Raw genomic sequence first — 23,019 nt, forward strand, 5'->3', positions numbered from 1 at the left:
AACAACAGGTGCTGGAGAGGATGTGGAGAAATAGGAACACTTTTACACTGTTGGTGGGACTGTAAACTAGTTCAACCCTTGTGGAAGTCAGTGTGGCGATTCCTCAGGGATCTAGAACTAGAAATTCCATTCGACCCAGCCATCCCATTACTGGGTATATACCCAAAGGACTATAAATCATGCTGCTATAAAGACACATGCACACGTATGTTTATTGCAGCATTATTCACAATAGCAAAGACTTGGAACCAACCCAAATGTCCAACAATGATAGACTGGATTAAGAAAATGTGGCACATATACACCATGGAATACTATGCAGCCATAAAAAATGATGAGTTCATGTCCTTTGTAGGGACATGGATGACATTGGAAATCATCATTCTCAGTAAACTATCGCAAGAACAAAAAACCAAACACCGCATGTTCTCACTCATAGGTGGGAATTGAACAATGAGAACACATGGACACAGGAAGGGGAACATCACACTTCGGGGACTGTTGTGGGGTGGGGGGAGGGGGGAGGGATAGCACTGGGAGATATACCTAATGCTAGATGACGAGTTAGTGGGTGCAGCACACCAGCATGGCACATGTATACATATGTAAATTACCTGCACATTGTGCACATGTACCATAAAACCTAAAGTATAATAATAATAAAAAAAAAAAATCAGATTTAGTCAGACCACTAAAAATTGTATAAATCAATAGCAATTACTTACTTCTAAATTGAATCATTATCCCCAAAGAAAAGTGCTATTAGAACACAGCAGACTCCAGGTCATCTGCAATATACACCCAATCTCAAAAAAAGAAATAACAAAAGGAAAAAATAAAGGGAAAAATAAAAACCAAAATAAAAGGTAGACCTCATTTTATTTTATTATGTTAATTTCATCCCCTGGTAGAAAGAATGAGCTTCTGTTGTACTTCAATGTTTAAAATCTGGCCAATGTTTAATGTTTACAAAATTATTTTTAATTTTAAGAGAGTATAATTTACCAATTAGATTAATTGTGTTTATTACTGCCGGGAGACTGCAAAGAGTCTTATTTTTAGTTCATAACAGAAGCTTCTGTAACCCTTTGGATCATGGCTGGGATTCTGCATTTTTATTATAGCAAGAGAGCTTTGATGCTTGGATGTGTTAGGGAAGGATAGCCATATGAGAACGTTTCGTAGAGCCAATCTCTCCCTACTTGTTAATTTGGCACCTCTCAATCATATATTTTTGAAAACGCTAATTATTTCACATAACATATAAATTTATATAGCATCTTATATACAGTTTTAATGCATTCAGACCCCTAAAGCTATAATTCATTATAGCATCTTATTTTATTTATATTAATATATGTGCCTCGAGTTAATACTCTAATCATTTGCAAACTGAAGCTTTGTCTCGATAAATTTTTACTTTTTGACAAATTATACTATATTAGTTTGATATATTTGCAAAATGTAAATACCTGCCTTTCCCATTTCACTTTCATTGATATTCCCAAAACACTGGGACATTGCTAGTCCAACAGGTATATTGCGGACCAGCATCTTCTCAAGTCTGCACAAAAACATTTTACAATGTCATTATCTAAAGTGTTCAAATTTCAGTTATTTGGAATATGCCTTCTGCAAGCCTTTTTTTTTTGAAATAGAGTTTCACTCTTGTCGCCCAGACTGGAGTGCAATGGTGTGATCTCGGCTCACTGCAACCTCCGCCTCCCTGGTTCAAGGGATTCTCCTGCCTCAGCCTCCCGAGTAGCTGGGACTACAGGCTCATGCCACCATGCCTGGCTAATTTTTGTATTTTTAGTAGAGATGGGGTTTCACCATATTGGCCAGGGTGAAACCCTAGATTGAACTTCTAACCTCGGGTGATCCGCCCACCTAGGCCTCCCAAAGTGCTGGGATTATAGGCATGAGTCACCGTGCATGGTCAAGCCATTTGTTTTTTATAGGATGCTGCTGCTTGACCAAGTTTGAATATGCTTTCATTCCATTATGCCAATGTTTATGTATTATAAAGAGCTGATTTTATATTATAATGTATTTTTGTTGTTGTTGTTGTTGTGTTTGTTTTATGAGACAGGGTCTCACTCTGCCGCCCACGCTGGAGTTCAGTGGCCAGGCTAGAGTTTAGTGGCACTATCATAGCTCACTGCAGCCTCAACTTCCTGGGTACAGGTGATGCTTCCACTGCAGCCTCCCAAGTAGCTGCGACTACAAGCATACATCATCATACGTGACTAATTTTTTGTAGAGATGGGGTTTTTCCACATTGCCCAGGTTGGTCTCGAACTCCTGGGCTCAAGCAATCTGCCTGCCCTGGCCTCCCAAAGCGGGATTACAGGTGTGAGCTACTTTGCCCGGCCTTTAATGTCTTTCTAATAATACTTAAAGTGTGTTTTCATACTGCCCATGAAGACAATTATATGAAATGGTTATTTGGAATAAATATACAAGAAATGTTCTATATATGTTACAGAAATCTTTAAAAACTGCCTTGAAGAGAATGGCACTAGGGCTGGATTAATTTACAACACAAATTCCCCATTTTTTGGTGTGTTAGGCCATGCAAATGAGGAGATAGTCAGGAGATCATATAGTATCAAAGTGTAGAAGGGATGTGGCTTGATGGGATGTGGTCACTGCCCTTTGAATCTGAGTCAGGTATATTGAAGTTCCCACCTACGATTTCCTCTTCCTTAATATTTATCTTCCTGACTTAAAAAAGATAAAAACTTGTAAGTTGTGTTTGTGCCAGCACCATTGAGAACTGCTACTTTACTGTGACCTTAAAATGGGTTCTTTTGTCTATTTCTCAATTAATTAGAACCCAAAGGGAAAAAATTGGTGCATAGTGAGAGAGAAAAACCTCTCTTACCAAACTTCCATTGTAGGTTTGTGCACACATTCGAGTATTATGTCTAACAATCACTACTCATGCAGGTTTGTATCCTTTTCACTCTTCTTGAACTTTAGAAGGTTTATATCAGGTACCACTTGCTGGAGCCATCTTTACACCCCAAACAAGCCCATATTTCCTATGCTGAATGATGCTATTTGTTAGGTAATGGGAGAGGTCAGCATGACTAGGGTGAAAGGTGTCTGCTGGGGAGGATGGAGAAGTAGGGCTGTGGTCTGAGGGTGAGTTTATGTTGGGGCTTGGCAGCTGAGCAGAGAGATTGCAGCTGATGCAGTAGGAAAGAGGATCCATGGAGCTTTGGGGCAGATGGTAGCAAAATTGGGTTTAAGGGATTTTGCCTGGCATGGATTAGAGAGGAGAAAAGCCAGAGCCAGGGAGATAAGTAAAGAAAAGAAATTCTGGCCAGGCGTGGTGGCTCACGCCTGTAATCCCAGCACTTTGGGAGGCCAAGGCAGGTGGATTGCCTGAGGTCAGGAGTTCGAGACCAGCCTGGCTAGCATTCTGAAACCCCGTCCCTACTAAAAATACAAAAAATGGTGGCGGGTGCCTGTAATCCCAGCTACTCGGGAGGCTGAGTCAGCAGAATCGCTTGAACCCGGGAGGCGGAGGTTGCAGTGAGCCGAGATCGTGCCATTGCACTCTAGCCTGGGCAACAAGAACGAAACTCCGTCTCAAAAAAAGAAAAGAAATTCTGTTGCTGGGAGTTTTATTATGCCTATCTCAAACACAAGAGCCAAAAACCATATCTTATAAAATCATGTTCCCTCTACACCCTGATAGCATAAAAATTTCCTCGTTGTCTATTCATTCTGCATGAGCCAACACCAAAAAGAGCTATTGGTGTCATTACTGGGAGCAGGGATACCATAAATTTCTTCAAAGACAGACACCAGGACTTTCATCTTCACATCTATAGTCCTTGAAATATAGTAGGTCTTACAAAAATGTTTGTCAAGGGAGTGAATGAAAATAAGAGTGAATGAAAATGAAAGCAAAATATACTTGAGGATATAGTTTTTCCTGGACCACAAGTAAAATGCCAATGGATAACTTCAGATTCCTAGCTATGCATCTTTTCCTCTGAGAACTGGATAGCTGGAATAACAGATCACTCCATTTCCTTTCCAACATGCCACATTGAATGAACATCTGCTAAGAACCAGAAAGTGCATGAAGAAGTTTGTCCATGAAATCACTCCGTACCCAAGTGGAGGAGAAGGAGCTGTGGACTGAAGGTAAGCTGTGCATTCCCTCAGCTGGCAAATGTCAAGCCCATGATCTGAACTTCGTATGTAGGAAATACCTAAACATGAAGCCCACCTAGGTATTTCCCCATGCAATGAGAAATACACCAGTATGGGGACCCATGAAAAAAGCCTGCCATAACTCTGATAATGATTTATTTTCAAAGGCAGAAGAAAATTTTAGAAAACATATAAATAAGATATATGATAGAAAGTTTATACATCCAAAAATGTCAGTAGATTAAAAATCAAAGAAACAGGCTGGCAGTACCAATGTCTCACAGCCCTCCGGAGGAGCTGTGGCCAGAGCCAAAGGTCAGAGCAAAATGTGGAAAATCACTGACAGACTGGGACCATGGGCAGGAAGCCTTGAAGGACTTGGTCAAGCAAAGGCAAAACTGGAGGGCAGGATGTCTGTTGAGAAGACCTGGTCTAACTATGGCCACATTGGAGACGCCCCCGGAGGAGCCATGGGGTGAAAGTTAAGGGACCTGAGCCAAAGGGTCCCAAGTCCAGAGGCTTATGAATAGGAACCAACTCTTCCTTGGTATTAAAGGGGCAGCCCTCTGTGCTGGTTGGCTGGCTTTTATCCAACTGCCCTAGACCTCACCACTTACTACTGAACATCTTTTTAAGGATCTCTTTAAATCTACACCTCTCTTTTAGAGGGCCCATTTCTTAGTGGAGGCAGTGCAACAGAACAAATAATGAAACAGTTGAATTCTGCTTCATCCATGTCTACCAAGCCACAAGAATGGTAAAGGTACTCACGTTCCACAAAGTACGAGCTGGCATCGATCTTCCAGATGATCTGGCCCCGATGAGAACCATTGACTCCACGGTTTTTATAGTCCAGAAAGTTTTCGGACAAGACCTCATCTATATTCCCAGAGGAAGAAAGCAGAGCAGAGAAACATATCAGTCAACAGCATATGTAGGGGAATAAAAGAAAAGCAAAGGATACAAATGCTGCTTCCATCTCAACAGAAGAAAAAGCACCTGGAATCAGAGAATCAGAGAGCAGGAAGCACCCCAAGACGCCATTGGGACCAAACGCTTTTTATATTCTGGGATCGCCTCCCAACCCCATCGCACTACTGGCAGGAGATCATCTAGCTGGTTCTGGAACACCTCCAGAAACAGAGAAATAATTACTGCTATTGCGGTTCACTTCACTTTTAAATAGCTCTTCTATGCGTGGAAGCTCAGTGTGAAAATCTTCCTCCTAAAGCTTCTATGAACTGATCCCTATTTGAGACTAAGGGCGAGACATAAAGAAAAAGTCTCCATTTGGGGTCTAGTTCTCATGGACTCCACCTCGAATCATCTCTCCTCCCACCTGGGCATCACCACCATCCTATACATGGTTGCACCCATGAACTTATCCATCCATCCATCATGCACTCATGCATTCATTGTTCATTCAGCAGCTGAAATCTAACCATCTGCCAGATGCTGGGGAAGGTGCAGGGGCTGTGGTGTTGGGCAAAACCAGTATGGTCTCTTCTGAACCAAAGCTTACAAACAATTGAGAAGACAGACTGTAAACACTAAGCAAAGGAATAAATGTTTGATTGTAACTTGTGATAAGAGATGGCAAGGAGGCCAGGTGCAGTGGCTCACACCTGTAATCCCAGCACTTTGAGAGGCCGAGGTGGGAAGATCACCTGAGGTCAGGAGTTCGAGACCAGCCTGGCCAACATGGTGAAACATCATCTCTACCAAAAAAAAAAAAAAAAAAAAATACAAAAATTAGCCAGGCGTGGTGGCAGGCACCTATAATCTCAGCTATTCAAGAGGTTGAGGCAGGAGAATCGCTTGAACCCAGGAGGTGGAGTTTGCAGTGAACTGAGATCATATCCAGCCTGTTTACAGAGCGAGACTCTGTCTCACAAAAAAAAAAAAAAGAAAAAAGAAAAGAAAAGAAAGGAAAAGAACAGGGTGCTGTGATAGAGAGTGACAAGGAAGGAGGCCGGCAGGTGGGGGGCGGATGGTCAGGAGAGCACTGAGGGAGGAGACGAGGCCCGGGAGGAGCTCTGGGTGACTGTGTGCTTTCACCTCCTGCTATTCTCTGCTCATCACTTTGCAACCTATCGATGTCCTCTTTAAAACCAGTGCCCGGAGAGAAATGCGGCATTCTTGGGGAGGACAGATCTGAGAATACCAAGCTGCCTGTCACCTTCTTGGTTCCAGACCCCACACTTTCAGTGCAGACTAAGACAGGGATGTGACTTTTACCTTGATCTTCTATGGAGCCCTTGTAGTTTCCACTTCACCAGAAATAATCTGAGCTAGATGGATCTGAGGCTGTGTGGAAAACCAAGTTTTGAGAATCCAAATCCACTGTAGGGGCTGGAGGGACAACCTGGGCAAGGGCACCTGAGGGCAGGCCCAGAGCCCCAGCTCTGCAGAGAGCCCTTTTCATGATTGCCCTTTTCTCTCCTGATACCCTGCAGTTCACATGCTGCATCTGGCTGGACTGAGAAAACAGACAGAGATGAAGTGCAAAAAGCACTGAGCTTGAAGCCAAAGGGCCCAGCTCTTGCCTTTTGTGCCATTTGCCAATAGTGTCACTTCTATAGTCTTTCTTCATCTGTAAAGTGGGGAGTAGTAACAACTTCAGCCTTACAGGGGAGCACTAAATGAGATAACTGGTAAGCCTACTTGTAATCTGCTATGTGGATTGCACATTTTAGGCTGCCCCTTCTCTGGCAAAAAAAATGACTGGGCAAATGAACACTCATTACCGATAAGAACTGTTTGTATCCTTTGGAAAATCGCTTGTTTGCAAAATTTGCCTGTCTTTTTATTCACAGTGTGTGCTCACAGCCCTGTTTGGGTTACCAAGAAGACTGCATAATACATCTTTTATAGTAATTGCCTCATTTCTGCAAAAAGGCATAATATTTTCCTAGCTCCCTGGGTCTTCAGCACAGATATAACAAGTTTCACACCCAGGTAGAAATTTGCCTCATTATAGTAGTTCTCCAAGGGATAGTATTTCCCCGAATTTCTCCACTCTTATCACTGGGATATTCCCTTTAATAGTCATGGTCAGGGATTTATAGACAATAACACCTGGAAGAAGGATGTCCATTCATGCATGAGATAATGGGTATTGGGTACTTTGTTCTGTTCCAGGCATTGTGCTAAACTGTGGGGATACACTGGTGAACAAGTCACGGTCTATGTTCTCAGGGAGTTTCTAATATATTTGGAGATTTATTCAAGAAAACAGGTAATTTCATTAGAATATAGAATGCACAAAAGGGGGTTAATTATCAAGGGACCACAGGAACATGAATGAGAAAAGGATGAATGGGAAGTGGGAAGAATCAGAAAAGGATGATGAGGATGGCAAAAAACACACACACACAGACATACAATAATGAGAAAAATGTATATTTTGCTGTACACATTTAAACACAATATATTTTAAAGGACTGGCTATTAGTCCCGATAACATCCCCTTCCCTCACACTAACAATAACACTTAATCACAAGTATCACACAGGAAAAATAGAGTAGTCAGTATTCTTGCCTGGGCTGAGAGGTCAAACCCTTCCCCAAAGGCATTTGTTACCAGTTGTTAGAAAAGTTACTAGTCTTTGCTTAGGAATCAAACTGCATTGACAGGGTCAGCTGCAGAAATCCAAAATCTGTCTATGTATTTTATTCAGAAAGGGATTCAATGCAGGGAATTCAGGGCTGGAGAAGTGGACTCTAGGCAGGGCCTCCGGAATCAGGATAACTGCCTAACTGGCTCTCCAACGAGGCTGATGCCTTTGCCTCACTCGCAAGGGCTGCCCTGGGACCTGCTGAATATGAAAACTCAGTACAGTCACTGCAATCTGGAGGGCAGGAGGCTGCTGTCCAGGCCATGGCAGCTGCCTCTCCACTGGCGAAGACAGTGACCAGCCAGTGGCAAGTGGAGTAGGTCACTGCCTGCCCCCACCCCCACTGCCTGTTGGTGTTCAGGAAGCTAGAGAGTAGACATGGGACGCTGCTGCAGAAAAGCTCCATTTCTCAAGGCCATGCTTGTAGCAGCCCCAGGCCCAAGAGCCTGGTCTAAGACCACTAGCTGTATTAGCTCAAGGAATCCTTTCAACAAGATTTTGAGGTAGGTACTTATAGTATTTATCCCCATTTTGTAGTGAATGATTAAATAAACTGCCTAAGATCACATAGTAATGGTAGATGTAAGCTTCCCCACATTTCACATATTCACCTTCCCGATCTTGCACAGGTGCAGCTAAATGAATCGAATTTCCAGAACATGGTTGCACGGGAGTCTGGGAAATGTAAATTTAGAGGACCAGATTCTGCACTAGGGGAAGGCACAGGAGATGAGAGGAGAGAAGAGAGTAGAGGGGAGGAGATGGGAGGGGAGAGGAGAGGAGAGGAGGGGAGGGGAGGAGAAGGAAGGGGAGGGCAGGGGAGGAGAAGGAAGGGGAAAGGAGAGGAGAGGGGAGAAGGGAGGGGAGGAGAAAAAAGGGGAGGGGAGAGGAGAACTGGAATGGATGCTGTGGGCCAAGCCACACTCTCCACCTCAGTGTGGAATGGGTGCTCTAGGCTCTCTACCAGGAGGCTGTTATTTTCTGCATTCTTGTCATGACGGAAGCCTCTTTGTGGGAGCAATATTACATCCCCTTTGAGGCAGGAAGCTTACATCTACCATTACTATGTGATCTTAGGCAGTTAATTTAATCATTCACTACAAAATGAGGATAAATACTATAAGTACCTACCTCAAAATCTTGTTGAAAGGATTCCTTGAGCTAATACAGCTAGTGGTCTTAGACCAGTGTCCAACATCTAATAAGCAGCTATTTCTGCTCAGAATCTGGGCCCAAAATAGGGCCCTCTATTGCAAATCCCTATGATACTCACTATGTAAAACCATTAATAATAACTTGAAGCACTAGTTCACATCAGTACTGTTCAAGATTTTGTCACCGTACATTTTGTACAGAACATGTAGAGATAAGTTCCTCAGGAAAAGATTATATTTTCTGAGTGGTATGCATTTCTTCTGGTGTGTAGAATCCTACCACCTGCTCCTCAGTTTATAATAGAGAAAGGATCTTTGTGGATTATTAAAATTTTCATCAGAAAGTTCTAATGAAGCTTACAGAAACAGACATACCTAAGAAACAAGTAATATATTTTCTCTTGATTTGTCTTCAAAATAAAAATTATAGCTATGGTTTCCATGCCATAATCTATAATAGAAGAGTGGACAACAAACATGCTATTGCTGTTAAGAGTGGAATGAGCAAGTGAGCCCACAACTGATTAAAAGAGGTCTCCTACACCCATCAGAAAAAAGATATGGCTTCCATTTTTCAGAGTAATTCATGCTTTCTGACAACCAAATCTTGGGAAAAAATCTCCCAAGATTCTCCCACTGTGGCTGGACCATGACTTCACTAAATAATGGGACAGGGCCAGGCGTGGTGGATCACGTCTGTAATCCCAGGAGTTTGGGAGGCCGAGGTGGGTGGATCACCTGAGGTCAGGAGTTTGAGATCAGCCTGGCCAACATGGTGAAACCCCATCTCTACTAAAAATAGAAAAATTAGCCAGGGGTGGTGGTGCATGCCTGTAATCCCAGCTACTTGAGAGGCTGAATCAGGAGAATCGCTTGAACCCGGGAGGCAGAGGTTGCAGTGAGCTGGGATTGTGCCACTGTACTCTAGTCTGGGCAACGGAGCAAGATTCCATCTCAAAATAATAATAATAATAATAATGGGACGGGAGATATGGGGAGAATCTACTTGTCTTTCTTACTACTAAGCCAATGATGTAGGAGCGCCATTCTCTTGTAGAAGCAGGAACTCTAAGCATAAAGTGATAGAGGAGCTCCTAAAAATCAATGCCACTTTCTCCCCTTCTGTGGCCTTTCCTTCATATTGTTTCTTTGGACACAAGAATTCTCTTTGTGCCTTATATAGCTTCTGCTCTTCTAGATTCTAGTAGGGTGCCTGATGTAAAGGAAAAACCTTAATTCTTCAAGAGTTGGGTTCCATAAATCAGCAGCCACACTTCACCCTCCACATCCAGGTATCTTCCCCCTCTTATGGCAGAACAGTCCTATTTGCTTTGAGAGCTCTAGAAGTCCTACCATGCTGAAAGCATCACAACCCTGGCCTCTGCTGGACATTTGATGGCACACGGATGTGCCGTGGCCCATACCCAACACTGCACCACAATGCTGTGCTACCCCTGTGGCAGCATGAGTCCTGAGCCGGGGAGGAAGCTGTGTGACTGTGGGAGACACTGACTCGACATCTCCTCATTCATGAAATGACAGATGAGATGAAATCACCATCTCTACATTTCTCAGCCTAGATCTCTGATTTGATCTCTGGCAAAGCACGGAAAATGTGGAAGATAAGCTACTAAGGACTTACACATTATTGACTTTTAAGATTCACAGACAATTTCGGATTTGGAAGTTATTTTTGAAATGCTATGCCATTGAAAGTGTTGGCATTTTGCATTACATAACTTCACAGTTATATATGTGTAGCTACAATGAGAATAACAAACTGTCAAATTAAGGTTCTAGGATGATGAGTTGTGGTTACTTTTGTCTTAGTCAAAATGTCATGTTAACACCAGATCTTATTCATTCATGGAGTTTCGTAATACCTGATATGGCTACCCACCCCTTCCCTCTACCACCCTCTTCTTTTGTTCTCTCTAGTCTCCTGGTTATCCTGCCCCTTCACCATCTCCTCCTCTTCTGTCTGAGTTCCTCGTCTGCCTCTCCCCTGCCCCCTCTCACTGTGACTATCTGGTGCTCTCTTTCTATACACAACACTAGAGTGAGCTTATCCACCCCCAAGGTGTCTGTTACCCCAAATCTACAACCCTAGCTCGGATCCCTGGCTGAGCTTCAGACCCATTCATTCATTCATTCATTCACTGTGGACGCACGTCCCTCAGGTGTTCCACACTCAGTAATTCCATCTTGAGCTCATTACCTTCTCCCCAAACAGGCTTCTCTTCCAGTGGGTACCTAACTTGAGGAATAGCATCAGCACTCACCAGCTGCGGGCAGATGCCCTTGTAAGGAGTTGACTCAAAACTAGATCTGCGCTGGGCATGGTGGCTCATGACTGTAATCTCAGCATTTTGGGAGGCTGAGGCTGAAGGATCACTTGAGCCCAGGAGTTTGAGCCTGGGCAATATAGTGAGACTCCATCTCAATAAAAAACCAAACCAAAAAACAAACCAAAACCAAAACCAAAACCAAACCAAATCAAACCAAAACCCTAGATTCGGAGCCTAAACCTAATTGCCTCAAGTGCTAAACAAAAAACACTCATGATGAAGGTCAGAATGGGTGGGAGGGGACTGTGGCAACACTGAAGGTCACAGGCCAGTCTAGGGAGGGTGCAGATGCTTAACTCCAGCTGATTAGAACCATGTGGTATCACAGGCTCAGGCAGCCAAATTGGAGGCTTTTGTGAAAGAAGCTAGAAAGTTGGGTTTCAACTTGAAACTTCCACATTTTAAGTGTGGATAATCAATCAAATTTAAAACAAAACAATGTAAATGAAACAAAATATGCGGCCAGGGGCTGTGACTCACACCTGTAATCCCAGCACTATGGGAAGCCGAGGCAGGAGGATCACCTGAGGTCGGGAGTTCGAGACCAGCCTGACCAACATGGAGAAACCCCATCTCTACTAAAAATACAAAACTAGCCAGGCATGGTGGCACATGCCTGTAATCCCAGCTACTTGGGAGGCTGAGGCAGGAGAATCACTTGAACCCAGGAGGCAGAGGTTGCGGTGAGCCGAGATTGCACCATTGAACTCCAGCCTGTGCAACAAGAGCGAAACTCCGTCTCAAAAAAAAAAAAAAAAAATGCTCTTTGGGCTGTTACTTTGCAATCTCTGTTCTTAATCTATAGTATCTACTTTTATTCAAGAACAATTTTTTTTTTCAGAAATAAATTGAATTTTAACTTTTGGAAATCCAGTTCAGCTAGTCACAGCTATTTGTGTAAAAATTTCAACAATGTATGCATCTCCATCTTTACATTAATGTGTGTATTATAAACACAGTAACCAAGCTGATGAAAAAAGCTTTAAGAGACCCAAGAATATTTCCCTGAGAACTAGTTAGTCAGATAAGATCCCTTTTATTTTATCAGAAAAACTGTGCAGGTTGTAAACTACTCATAACAATCCATTACTTTCTGTGATGTTAAATCCGGTTTTGTGTGTCTGAATGTGCAAATGTTGCAGAGCACAGACTGAAGGCAGAAGGCCTGGCCTCAGATGAACCTGGTGTTGAATCTGTTGACTCTTGTGGCCTTCCAGCAATTATAACTCGACTTTTGGGTAAACACATCAATTTCCATGACAGCTGATTCTATCACATAAAATAGATGAAATACATTTTTCATTTAAATTGGTTTTCATAATTATAAGATTTTCAAAACCAATCCGTGGGAATGGTGAAACTTTCATAAAAATAATTGCCTCAGCATCCAACTTATTTGCATAATTAGTTTTGTTTGCAAAGACTTGAGAAAATTCTCATAGAACAATTTCTTCTAGTAAACTTTCAACTTTGGCACTTTCAAAATTTTGAATAAATCTCCACCTAAAGTAAGGCAAGTCAACTTTCTCCAGCACCATGCCCGTATGCCTGTATGTATAATCCCAGCTTGTCTGTTGAATACAAAGTAGTAAGAATGTTGGAAGAGCTGGCAAAGATTATGCTGGAAACTAAAGTGAAATTACCTCTACGTACATTGGTTGGGCATATGGTGTTACTTTGTCTTATAAGCACATAGATTTAAAAACAGGCTTTGATATTAACTTATTCACAAGTAGAAGAGCTTCTATAGTTGCAAATGATAATGACGTTTGTGTTTGACCACACCTGACTCTGCTATATCTCATGATTTTCTTCCATGGAATAGAGATGGCAAGAGAGGCCTTATTGTCCATTTTGCAGAAAAACAGGGTCATGCAACAGTGGTCTTCAGTGTGTTAGAATCTGGCATATAACACAGTTGCTTGTATATTTTAATTATATTGTAGAGTTTATTAAAATGTGACAGCATATGTAAAAGTGAATTATGAATAATACACTTGGCACATTCTACTCACCAATGAGGTACATGCCAATCCAGTCCCCAGCGTCCACTTCCTCCTTTATGTCCCAGTGGATGACCAGGTCCTGAGAGTGCCCGATGGAATAGTAGGAGCTGCTGACCATAAGCGTGGAGCGGCTGTCCGAGGTGACCAGGTCAGTGTCGCTGGTGGAGCGGGGAATGGTGACGCCATCATGGGGGCCGCCCCTGAGGTCCATGTTGTGGAACTGGTCGGGGTTGTAGCTGTATCGGAGCGGCTCCTTGCACCGGCGTCGGCTCTGGGAGTTTCTAGAAGGAGACGCCATGGCGGCCAGGCCTAAAAATCTGTTCTGGTACAGATTCTGTGGGAGCAAAGAGACAGTGAGCAGAGTCAGGGCACGCCGGCAACTCAGTTGCTGTCATCACATGAAAACGAAAGATGTGCTGGGAGACACGCGCTGTGAGTGAGCTGCCCTACTGGGCAGATCTGAAACACGGCATAGAGCATCTTCCTCGTGACAAAGGCTGCAGCTCTGGGTTCACACGGGGACAGCAAGAACAAAAACATGAGTGCACCAGGGTGTTCTGTGTTTCCATGCTCTGTTGGAGTCTCTGCCTCTCCCGGCTCTAACCCACTTGATACCAGAAGGACTGGGATGTGTAGAATGACCCTGAAGGTGTGACTATTCTCCAACCAAATGCCATTCCTTGAGTTCTCCAACGTCAATTAGATTGGATCTGATTTTATCCTTCTTTAAGGCAAACGATGATTATCATTATTAACCTCTGAGTGATCCCTGCAGCATTTAGATCACTACACACAGCCCAGAATTAGGAGTGGTCCCTGCTGGATGAGGCAGTCACTCCTCCATTTACATCTTTCACTCTACAGAATGCCTTCGGGCTGTATGAAGTTTCTGTGAAGGATTTCAAACATCCTAGTACTCTTTGAATGCCATGATTTTCAATAAAATCCAATCTCAGAGGACTGTATCTCCCTTGGAGCCAATGTTATTGTAGAAAACATTGTATCTGATGAGAAAAAGATGCATTTTTGTGTTGTTTACAACTTTGAGCACTTAAAATGAGCCTACCTGATGCAGAGCACTAACTCGTTTTGGGCACAGATAACTTTGAAAACACAGAAGGACAGGCAGCAAATAGAACTCATGCAGGGGATTTGTTTTTGAAACAAGCAAGGGTGATTCTGACTTCATCAAAGTATACTAAAATTGCGTTTAAATGAACATTTTTGGGGGGTCCTGGTTATTGAAGTTCATGTTGTTCTATATGTAGTTTTCAAGAAGAGAAGATTAAGGCCTAAAAAAGTGTTGACTCATGAAGTTTAGATCCCAGGAACTGTAACTTATTATGCACCTAATCAAATGCAAATTATTGACTTTTTGTTTACCAGCCATGATGAGCAGACTACAGCAACAGTCTACTCTTTCAGTTACATCAATCTAGTTAGCAGTAATTTAGGCCTGCACTTTTTCCATCCTCCAAGACCAGAATGTTGTAAAAAGTCTATTAGCCTGAGAAAGCACAGTGTTGGCATTCTGAGTCTTGGTCCTCTATGGCCATGGGGCAGGCAGGCCCTTTCACTCATCTGTGTCTCCTGTTTGGAATTCCTTTGGCCCTACTGGTGGTTGCTGTAGAATTACGACAGGCAGACAAGACAGACTCCAAAAAGCATCTCATCACCCTATTGGGACCATATTTCTTATTTTCTCAAAATGCTTGTCACTATAGCAGTATGAAAATAGATGGACCATGGTGTTGCCTGGAAACCATCCCTCCTCTCAGGAAGACTGGCAAAGCGCTGAAGGCCAGGGAAGCAGGAACCACCCACCAATCTCAAGGCACCATGGCTATTCTGGGCAGTTCAGGGAGGATCTCAGTAAACTGACAGCCCTCCAGGAGGCTCTGTCCAGAGACCTTTGTAAAATCCCCAAACAGAAAGGCTGCTGCAAGAGCACAAGGTTTGTTTAGTTCCCACATACTTTAAGTGGGCTAATACCATCTTATAGTATTACAGAGATTCAAAATAATTATGAGTTAGACCATAATAAAAGCTGAGGCAACATCTACCAGCTTCCCAGCTGTGGGTCTATCCCTGGACAATTTAATCTTTCTGGACCTCGGTTTCCTCCTCTGTAAATGGGCCATTGTCAGAATTTAATAAGACAGTGCAAGTCAAGTTCTTAGTATAGCACGTGCTCAGTAAATAAAAATCTCTTGCTAAGATACTACTGGTAATGCTTTAGGAAGGAAACCTCACTGAGACATAGGGCCTGGGCACTCAGCCAGGCTCTGTCACTGAACAGGCTTCCTTCATGTCACCCCAGAGTCCTCACTGTTATGAACTTGCGTTAAATTCAAGAAACCTTCAGGTTTTCTTACAAAATCAAAGTGCCAAGGCTTACACAGCCCAGTGTGTTTGTAAAGGTGCTCTATATACTGGTGTTCAGGGGAGAGGCTCCTTTATTTGTAAGGTTTATGATTGAGTAGGATATATTTGCATTAATTATGAAGAGCCTAAGATAAAGATTTTTATGTACGTGGTTTCCATCAGGGCCCCAAAAGATTGTAGGGTGTTTCTCTTTTGCTGAAGACAACAATTCTGCTATTGTATTTTTACCAAAATCCCCTGGAAACTAGAGAACTCTCCTGAAACTGTCAAATTACACCAGTGATCACTGTCCACACGGTGAGAGCAAAGGTAGAGAAGGAAACATTAGTCAAGGAAGACGTTTGTCAGTGATTACTGGATTGGAACAATGACATTTGTCCGGGGTAAGCAGGGCAGCCTCAAAGCCGTCCCTTGCACCCCACCCTCTCCCACCACCCTGTCTTTGCACACGTCCTCCCGATTCCTACTTGCAGGCAGGATCTGCACTTCTGCATCAGAATTATGCTCCAGCACCAACTCTGCTGTAACCGCTCCTTGCCTCCTTCCCATTCCCAAGAGTGGAACTTTCTGCTCCGTGATGCACAGGAATCCCATTCCCCTGCAGGGATTCTTAGGTACTGTTGCTAGTTGATCTGTCCATGTTCACTCCTACACTGTGAAGTTTTCTCCTCTGTATATCCCCTGTACCTGGCATAATTCCTGCCACGAAAAGCCCCCAAAGCTTTAATTTATAGAAATTATTTTATTCAGTGATATCCCTTCTTGTTTCAGAAAGGGTTTAAGATGGCTTATAAAAATAGATAAAATGGCCGGGATTGGTGGTTCAGGCCTGTAATTCCAGCACTTTGGGAGGCTGAGGCAGGCGGATCACCTGAGGTCGGGAGTTCAAGACCAGCCTGGCCAACATGGCGAAGCCCCGTCTCTACTAAAAGTACAAAAATTAGCCGGGCGTGTTGGCAGGTGCCTGTAATCCCAGCTACTTGGGAGGTTGAGGCAGGAGAATTGCTGGAACCTGGGAGGTGGAGGTTGCAGTGAGCCAAGATTGTGCCACTGCACTCCTGGGCAACAAGAGACCCCGTCTCAAAAAAAAAAAATTACAGAAAGGCATGATAATTTAGTAGTAGATGGTACACAGAGAGAAGAAAATAAAGATACGAACACAAAGTTAGGTAGGAAGGAGGTGAACTTAAAATTGTATTCCATCATGTCCTAAACAGGTGTTTTATTAAAGACTCACAACAGTTGCTCCTTCTTATTTTTAATTTCCCAGCTTTATTGAGGTATAATTGACAAATAAAATTGTATGACTTTCAAGGTGTACAATGTGAAGATTTTATATATATATAAAAATATATTATATATTATATATACATATATTATATATTATAAATATAAATATATTATGTATTATATTTATAGATAATATACACTTGGCATATATATAATATATAATATAATATATAATATAATATAATATAATATATAATATAATATATAATATAATATAATATAATATATAATATAATATATAATATAATATAATATAATATATTATATATAATATAATATAATATAATATATTATATTATATTCTATATTATATATAATATAATGTATAATATATTATATATTATATACTATATGTTGTATTATATATAATATATAATATACAAATATATATTAGGTACTGTTGCTAGTTGATCTGTCCACGTTCACTCCTACACTGTGAAGTTTTCTCCTCTGTATATCCCCTGTACCTGGCATAATTCCTGCCATGAAAAGCCCCCAAAGCTTTAATTTATAGAAATTATTTTATTCAGTGATATCCCTTCTTGTCCCAGAAAGGGTTTGTTATATTATATATACCATATATATTTATATATTTTATATATTATATATTATGTTATATATAATATAATATATAGTGAAATGTATTATTATATATTATATATAATATATCATATATTATATATATTTTATATATATATATATAGTGAAATGATTACCACAATCAAGTTAGTTAGCACATCCATCCCTCACCTAGTTACTCCATTTTTATTTTATTTTGTTTTGGTTTGTGGTGAGCACATTTGAGCAAATGTCAACAGTTGCTTCTTGAACACAGCAGGTGGATAGAGCTGATTGCTCAACATGCAATTCCTTTGTGGCTATGTTTCTCCCAGGCATTCACAAGTGTTTCTAGCATATACTATAGACTCCTCAGTCTGGAAGAAGCAATTTAATCATTCTCTCTTCACATATGAACTGTGGGAGATAGATGAAGCTCTGTCCTGTTTTTAAATAGCCCTGGATAAAAGGCCACTCTCTTCCTAGACAGTGATTCCAATGTCTTACAACTCCGCCATTCTTCCTAACCTCTAAAGCAGATCTCCCCAACAGGAGACCTCCTTTCTCTTTCCTCTCTGCAAAGGGTGGCCCTCCCGATCTCTGTATGTATGGGAAATCAACGGATATCACTAAATTTCTCCCAGCCTTTTCTCCAACCCACTAATAACTCAAGTATCTTTTGTCTTCTTTTCCCTTTGGTGATAGACAATATGAACCGATAGGAGGACCACAAGAATATCAGTGATAGTTTCAATAACAGTGTAATTTTCCAGTTATTGGTTGTAATCACGTGGCCCTAGTTACGGGCTATGTCAAGCATAGATTTTAGTTGACCCTTGAAAAAGTGGGTCTGATAAGTGAGCCTCTGAGAGCAATTTAAATACACTGTACAAAGTGCCCTGCTATGGGAGTAAAAACCATCTGCTGTTTTTTTTTTTTTCTATTTGTAGCAGAGGAGCCACCATGTTTTGTTTATTTGTTTTGCTTTCCAACTTAAATAACATCGTAATTGTTGAAATGTTTTGAATTAAGTGATATGCTCTTTGTTGTTTTTCTTTTTTTCTTAATCTTGGAACAGGCCTTGTGGGTTTAATATATTTTAAGACATTCTCATGGAGTACAGCACATTAACAAAAACAAAACCTGTAAAAAACCAGAATCTTAAAAGCAGAAAATCATCACTTCCAGGGATGGAACATGTTATTATGCACGGATTTTTTTTTAAGAACCTGGAGTCAAAAGATTGTGCTCTGTCAGTTTCTATCTAACTAAGTCATTAATAGCATTTCTGTCTTGGAATATAAAGCCGTGAGTGAGTGCCATCTCAGGAATGAAAAGAAAGCAGACACAGGCATGTCTATAACAGAGAAAATGACTCTTAAAAATTGCCTCTACACCGAGGAATCAAAAATTGTAAGTGAAATACACAGCCCTTGAAGGAAGCTTCATTAAAGTATGTAAGATGAGGTTATAGAAACTGGCGTTATTTAGTTGGAAGAAAGAATGTAATACTTTTTTAGTCCATGAGCAGATTTTACTTTGATCAAGAGGATGCCTGCAGCTTTTGCTATCCTGCACTCGGCTTTGTCATGCCACCAGGTGGGTAATGGAACTTAAAAAAAAAAAATCAAAACTTGCCTTTTTCTACAAAGGATTTGAGAAAATTTACAACCCAAGAAATGTATAATAAAATAGGAAAATACAAAACAGACAGAAATCAGGAAGTAGCAATATGAAGGAAGACAAAAATAATTCTGAGCATTTGCTCTATGCAGCGGACTTTTGTACATCTCATTAAAACACTATCAAGGCCAGGCATGGTGGCTTATGCCTGTAATCCCAGCACTTTGGGAGGCTGAGGTGGGTGGATCACCTGAGGTCAGGAGTTCAAGACCAGCTTGAGCAACATGGCGAAACCCTGTCTCTACCACAAATACACAAAATTAGGCTGGGCGGGGTGGCTCACACCTGTAATCCCGGTACTTTGGGAGGCTGAGGTAGGCAGATCATCTGAGGTTGGGAGTTCGAGACCAGCTTGACCAACATGGAGAAACCCCGTCTCTACTAAAAATACAAAATTAGCCAGGCGTGGTGGCACATGCCTGTAATCCCAGCTACTTGGGAGGCTGAGGCAGGAGAATCACTTGAACCCAGGAGGCAGAGGTTGCAATGAGCTGAGATCACGCCATTGAACTCCAGCCTGGGCAACAAGAGCGAAACTCCATCTCAAAAAAAAAAAAAAAAAAAAAAAAAATTAGCTGGGCGTGGTGATGGGCACCTGTAATCACAGCTGCTGAGGCTGAGGCAGGGAGAATCGCTTGAACCCGGGAGGTGGAGTTTGCAGTGAGCTGAGATCATGCACTGTACTCTGTGACAGAATGAGACTCCATCCCCCCCAAAAAAACAAACAACAACAAGAACAACAACAAAAGCACTATCAAGTTTCACTATTCTCAGGTTGCTAGAAAACCCAGCTCAGAATGTTAATAAAAATTCTGAGGTCATCCATCGTGTGGCAGGAAATGGGGATTTGAGCCTGTGTATGGGCGAGTGTAAGAGGGCACTTTTATCATTCTTAAGCATTCTCTCCAAATTATAAAACGGATGGACAGAATTGCAGCAACTGAGATTCAGATACTTCTCTGAGCTTCTTGGCAGCCAAGAAGATAAAAGGAAAGCTTAGTTCTTATGATCAGAATACAGGGACTTTTTTCTTCCTCCAAGTTCTTAACAAAATGTTTCATCTTAGACTTTCTGTAGGAAACACAATGAAATGTGGTCAGTAAGACCTTAAGAGCATTTTAATCACGATTATAGTGGCAGATTCCTTGTACAAGGCTTTGACAAAAGCCAAGGTCATTGCAGGAAGAGAGTTCATTAGGGACTGAGCGACTGTACTGTGTTGCCTTCTGACCACATTCCAAAGTCTACCTGGCTTAGTCACTTCCAGGGGAAGTTTATACCCTGAAGCTTCCACTCTGAACTCAGTGACTGTTCTCAGTCCCGCAGCTTCCTCTCTGGCCTCAATGGAGATTTTGATCAGAGCCTGAATGAGATGTTCTGTCTAAAACTGCCTTACTTGTCAACTTATTTTTTGTTAGCCCCCTCTACTTAGAAGGCAGGCACCAAGACAGCAGCCCGGCCTATCTCCTTCAGGTCTGCATTTCCAGCAAAAGTAGTGCCTGGCAAGAACATAGATGATGCTCAGTAAATACTTTGTTGAGGCTGGGTGCTGTGGCTCACGCCTGTAATCCCAACACTTTGGGAGGCCAAGGTGGGCATATCACCTGAGGTCAGGAGTTTGAGACCAGCCTGGCCAACATGGTGAAACCCCGTCTCTACTAAAAATACAAAAAAATTAGCCATGTGTGGTGGCACGTGCCTGTAATCCCAGCTATCCCAGGAGGCTGAATCAGGAGAATCGCTTGAACCAGGGAGGCGGAGGCTGCAGTGAGCTAAGATTGCGCCACTGCACTCCAGCCTGGGTGACACAGTGAAACTCCAGATCGAAAAATAAGTAAATAAATAAATAAATAACTGTGTTGAATGAATGAATGCACCTGTGGGTAATGTGTGGGCTGGGGTGCCCCTGGACATGGGGCTCTGCTCCTTGAGCTCAGGAACTCTTCTAAGCACTTATTTTTCCTTAAACACAAGGCTTGGTGCCCAGAATTGCTCGAATTGAGTTCCTGGTTCCTGGACTGCATTGGAATGGGTCAGGTGTCCGGATGCAGGACCAGCAGAAGCACCGGGAATCCCTGAGGCAGCACAGGAGAAGTGGGGATGGCCTGGGCTGGAGGGTTCGGAGACAAGGCCAATGCAGCTTTATCCAGAGCTCTACTTGCTGCTGGGCCCTGCTGGTCCTAACAGTCTAAAAGCAGAAACCTCCTACCCAACCCAGTGGCAGGCACAAGAGATCACAAAAATCACTGTAGCCCACTCATTTCCTCTGAGTCACCACTGTTAAGGGAAACAATTCTTTAGGCTAAAAAGAAGGGCTCCACCTCTCTGGGAATTGCCTTCATCACCTGTCAAATAAGAAGAAAGTGTTGGGATGAGATTAAATACTGCCCCTGGGTCCCCCTCTCCCTCTCACATCCTGAGATTTGAGTCCTGCTTACCCATTTGTACCTCTGCTTGGGAACTGCTGTGTATGAGGGATGTTGTGGGACAGGGGTGGGTGTAGGGGCTGTGAGGTGGCCTTGACACGCTCTCAGGTGTAAGGGAGGAGAGTGGGAGGTGGCTGCTAAACCACCATCTCTGTTTAACTCTTCAGCTCCCAGACACCTGTTCCTGAAACCTGTGCCTCAATTTGTGTTTTCAGCCTCAAATCCATGGGCTAAAAAAGCTTTCTTTTGTGCTGGCCATTGTGTGGAAGAATATCACAGAATTACATAAACTAAATTGTGTGGGCTTCTTTTCTTTGAAAAAGAAATAAAATCCCACTCATTGCTGGCTGAGGGAACATTGGGGGAGAAAATTTTAATAAGCAAATCAAGCCAAGCCAGATAATATCCACACAGGAAGTCATGATTTAAAATACAAGGAACTTGTTAAAATGACAGTCAGACACATTATTTTAGGAACACATAATGCCTTATCGCTCATAAAAAAAAAATCCACCAATAAGTGTAAGGTTGAACATCCCCTCCCACTTTTGACTTGGCAGCCCTTTGATGGCAGGTGTGGGGGGGCGGGGGGTGGGGTGGTCTTTGCTCCTTGTCACTCGCACACCATTCTCACTCACACGTAAGAGAAACCAGCTGGAGGCCAGGCTCCAGGAGGAGCATTATTGGACCTTTCACTGCTTTGTTCAAGTCTAGAATTGCTTGGTGCAGCTCTGGGTTATTTGGGAGGTTTATGTTTGGAGGTGTTCAGCAGCGAAGCTGCTGAAATCTGGGTGGTTTGTATGGGCAGAGGAATGGGCAGGGGGCTGTGGGCGTGGGAGAGGAAGGAAGGTGGCAGGCAGGAGGGCCTCGTTGGGTTAGCTGGGGCAAATTCCTGTTCATAATATTTAGTACCTCCTCTGGTTTACACAAAAAGGAAAGATGAGAACTGGTATTCCTGTGTGTGTGCACGTGCGCATGTGTGTGTGCACATGTGTGTGTGCACGTGTGTGTGTGGTGTGTGTGTAAGACACAGAGAATGAATGGGAACTTACAGATGTGAGAAAGAGACCCATTTTTCCCTTCTCAATGTTAGGAAATACTGTTTCTTCCTCAGGAAGGCACTAGCCTGATTGAAAGTGGAAAAGTTTCCTCTTTACCTACTGATACCTACAGAGGAAAAGGATATGTGTTCACCTCCCAGAACTATAGTGTGGCTCCAGGGGCCCAAGTCACCCGGCTCCAGGAGCCCTGCGGACCATACAGGAGAGAAAGGGAGGTGGAGCTGCTGTGAGCTGGCCACATCATCCTCCCGGGGTGGCCCCGTGCCGGGCATTTGTGAGGAGCCCCCATGATGACCTCAGCCTCACTCCATCCTGAGC

General features: G+C 42.6%; 1 protein-coding gene across 8 annotated transcripts in view; it reads right to left on the reverse strand.

Annotated features, from left to right (window-relative positions):
* Window positions 1–23,019, reverse strand: part of HECW1 (HECT, C2 and WW domain containing E3 ubiquitin protein ligase 1) — a 456,699-nt gene that overhangs the window by 243,456 nt on the left and 190,224 nt on the right. For all 8 annotated transcript variants that reach the window (XM_054558880.2, XM_054558879.2, XM_054558881.2 and 5 more), the window contains 2 exons: window positions 13,308–13,632; window positions 4,945–5,052 (listed from right to left, as the gene is read on the reverse strand). In XM_054558880.2, the coding sequence (XP_054414855.1) occupies window positions 4,945–5,052; window positions 13,308–13,632 (433 nt within the window). The remainder of the gene's footprint in view (window positions 1–4,944; window positions 5,053–13,307; window positions 13,633–23,019) is intronic.

Source organism: Pongo abelii, chromosome 6 (genome assembly GCF_028885655.2).
Source record: "Pongo abelii isolate AG06213 chromosome 6, NHGRI_mPonAbe1-v2.0_pri, whole genome shotgun sequence".
Lineage (NCBI taxonomy): Eukaryota > Metazoa > Chordata > Mammalia > Primates > Hominidae > Pongo > Pongo abelii.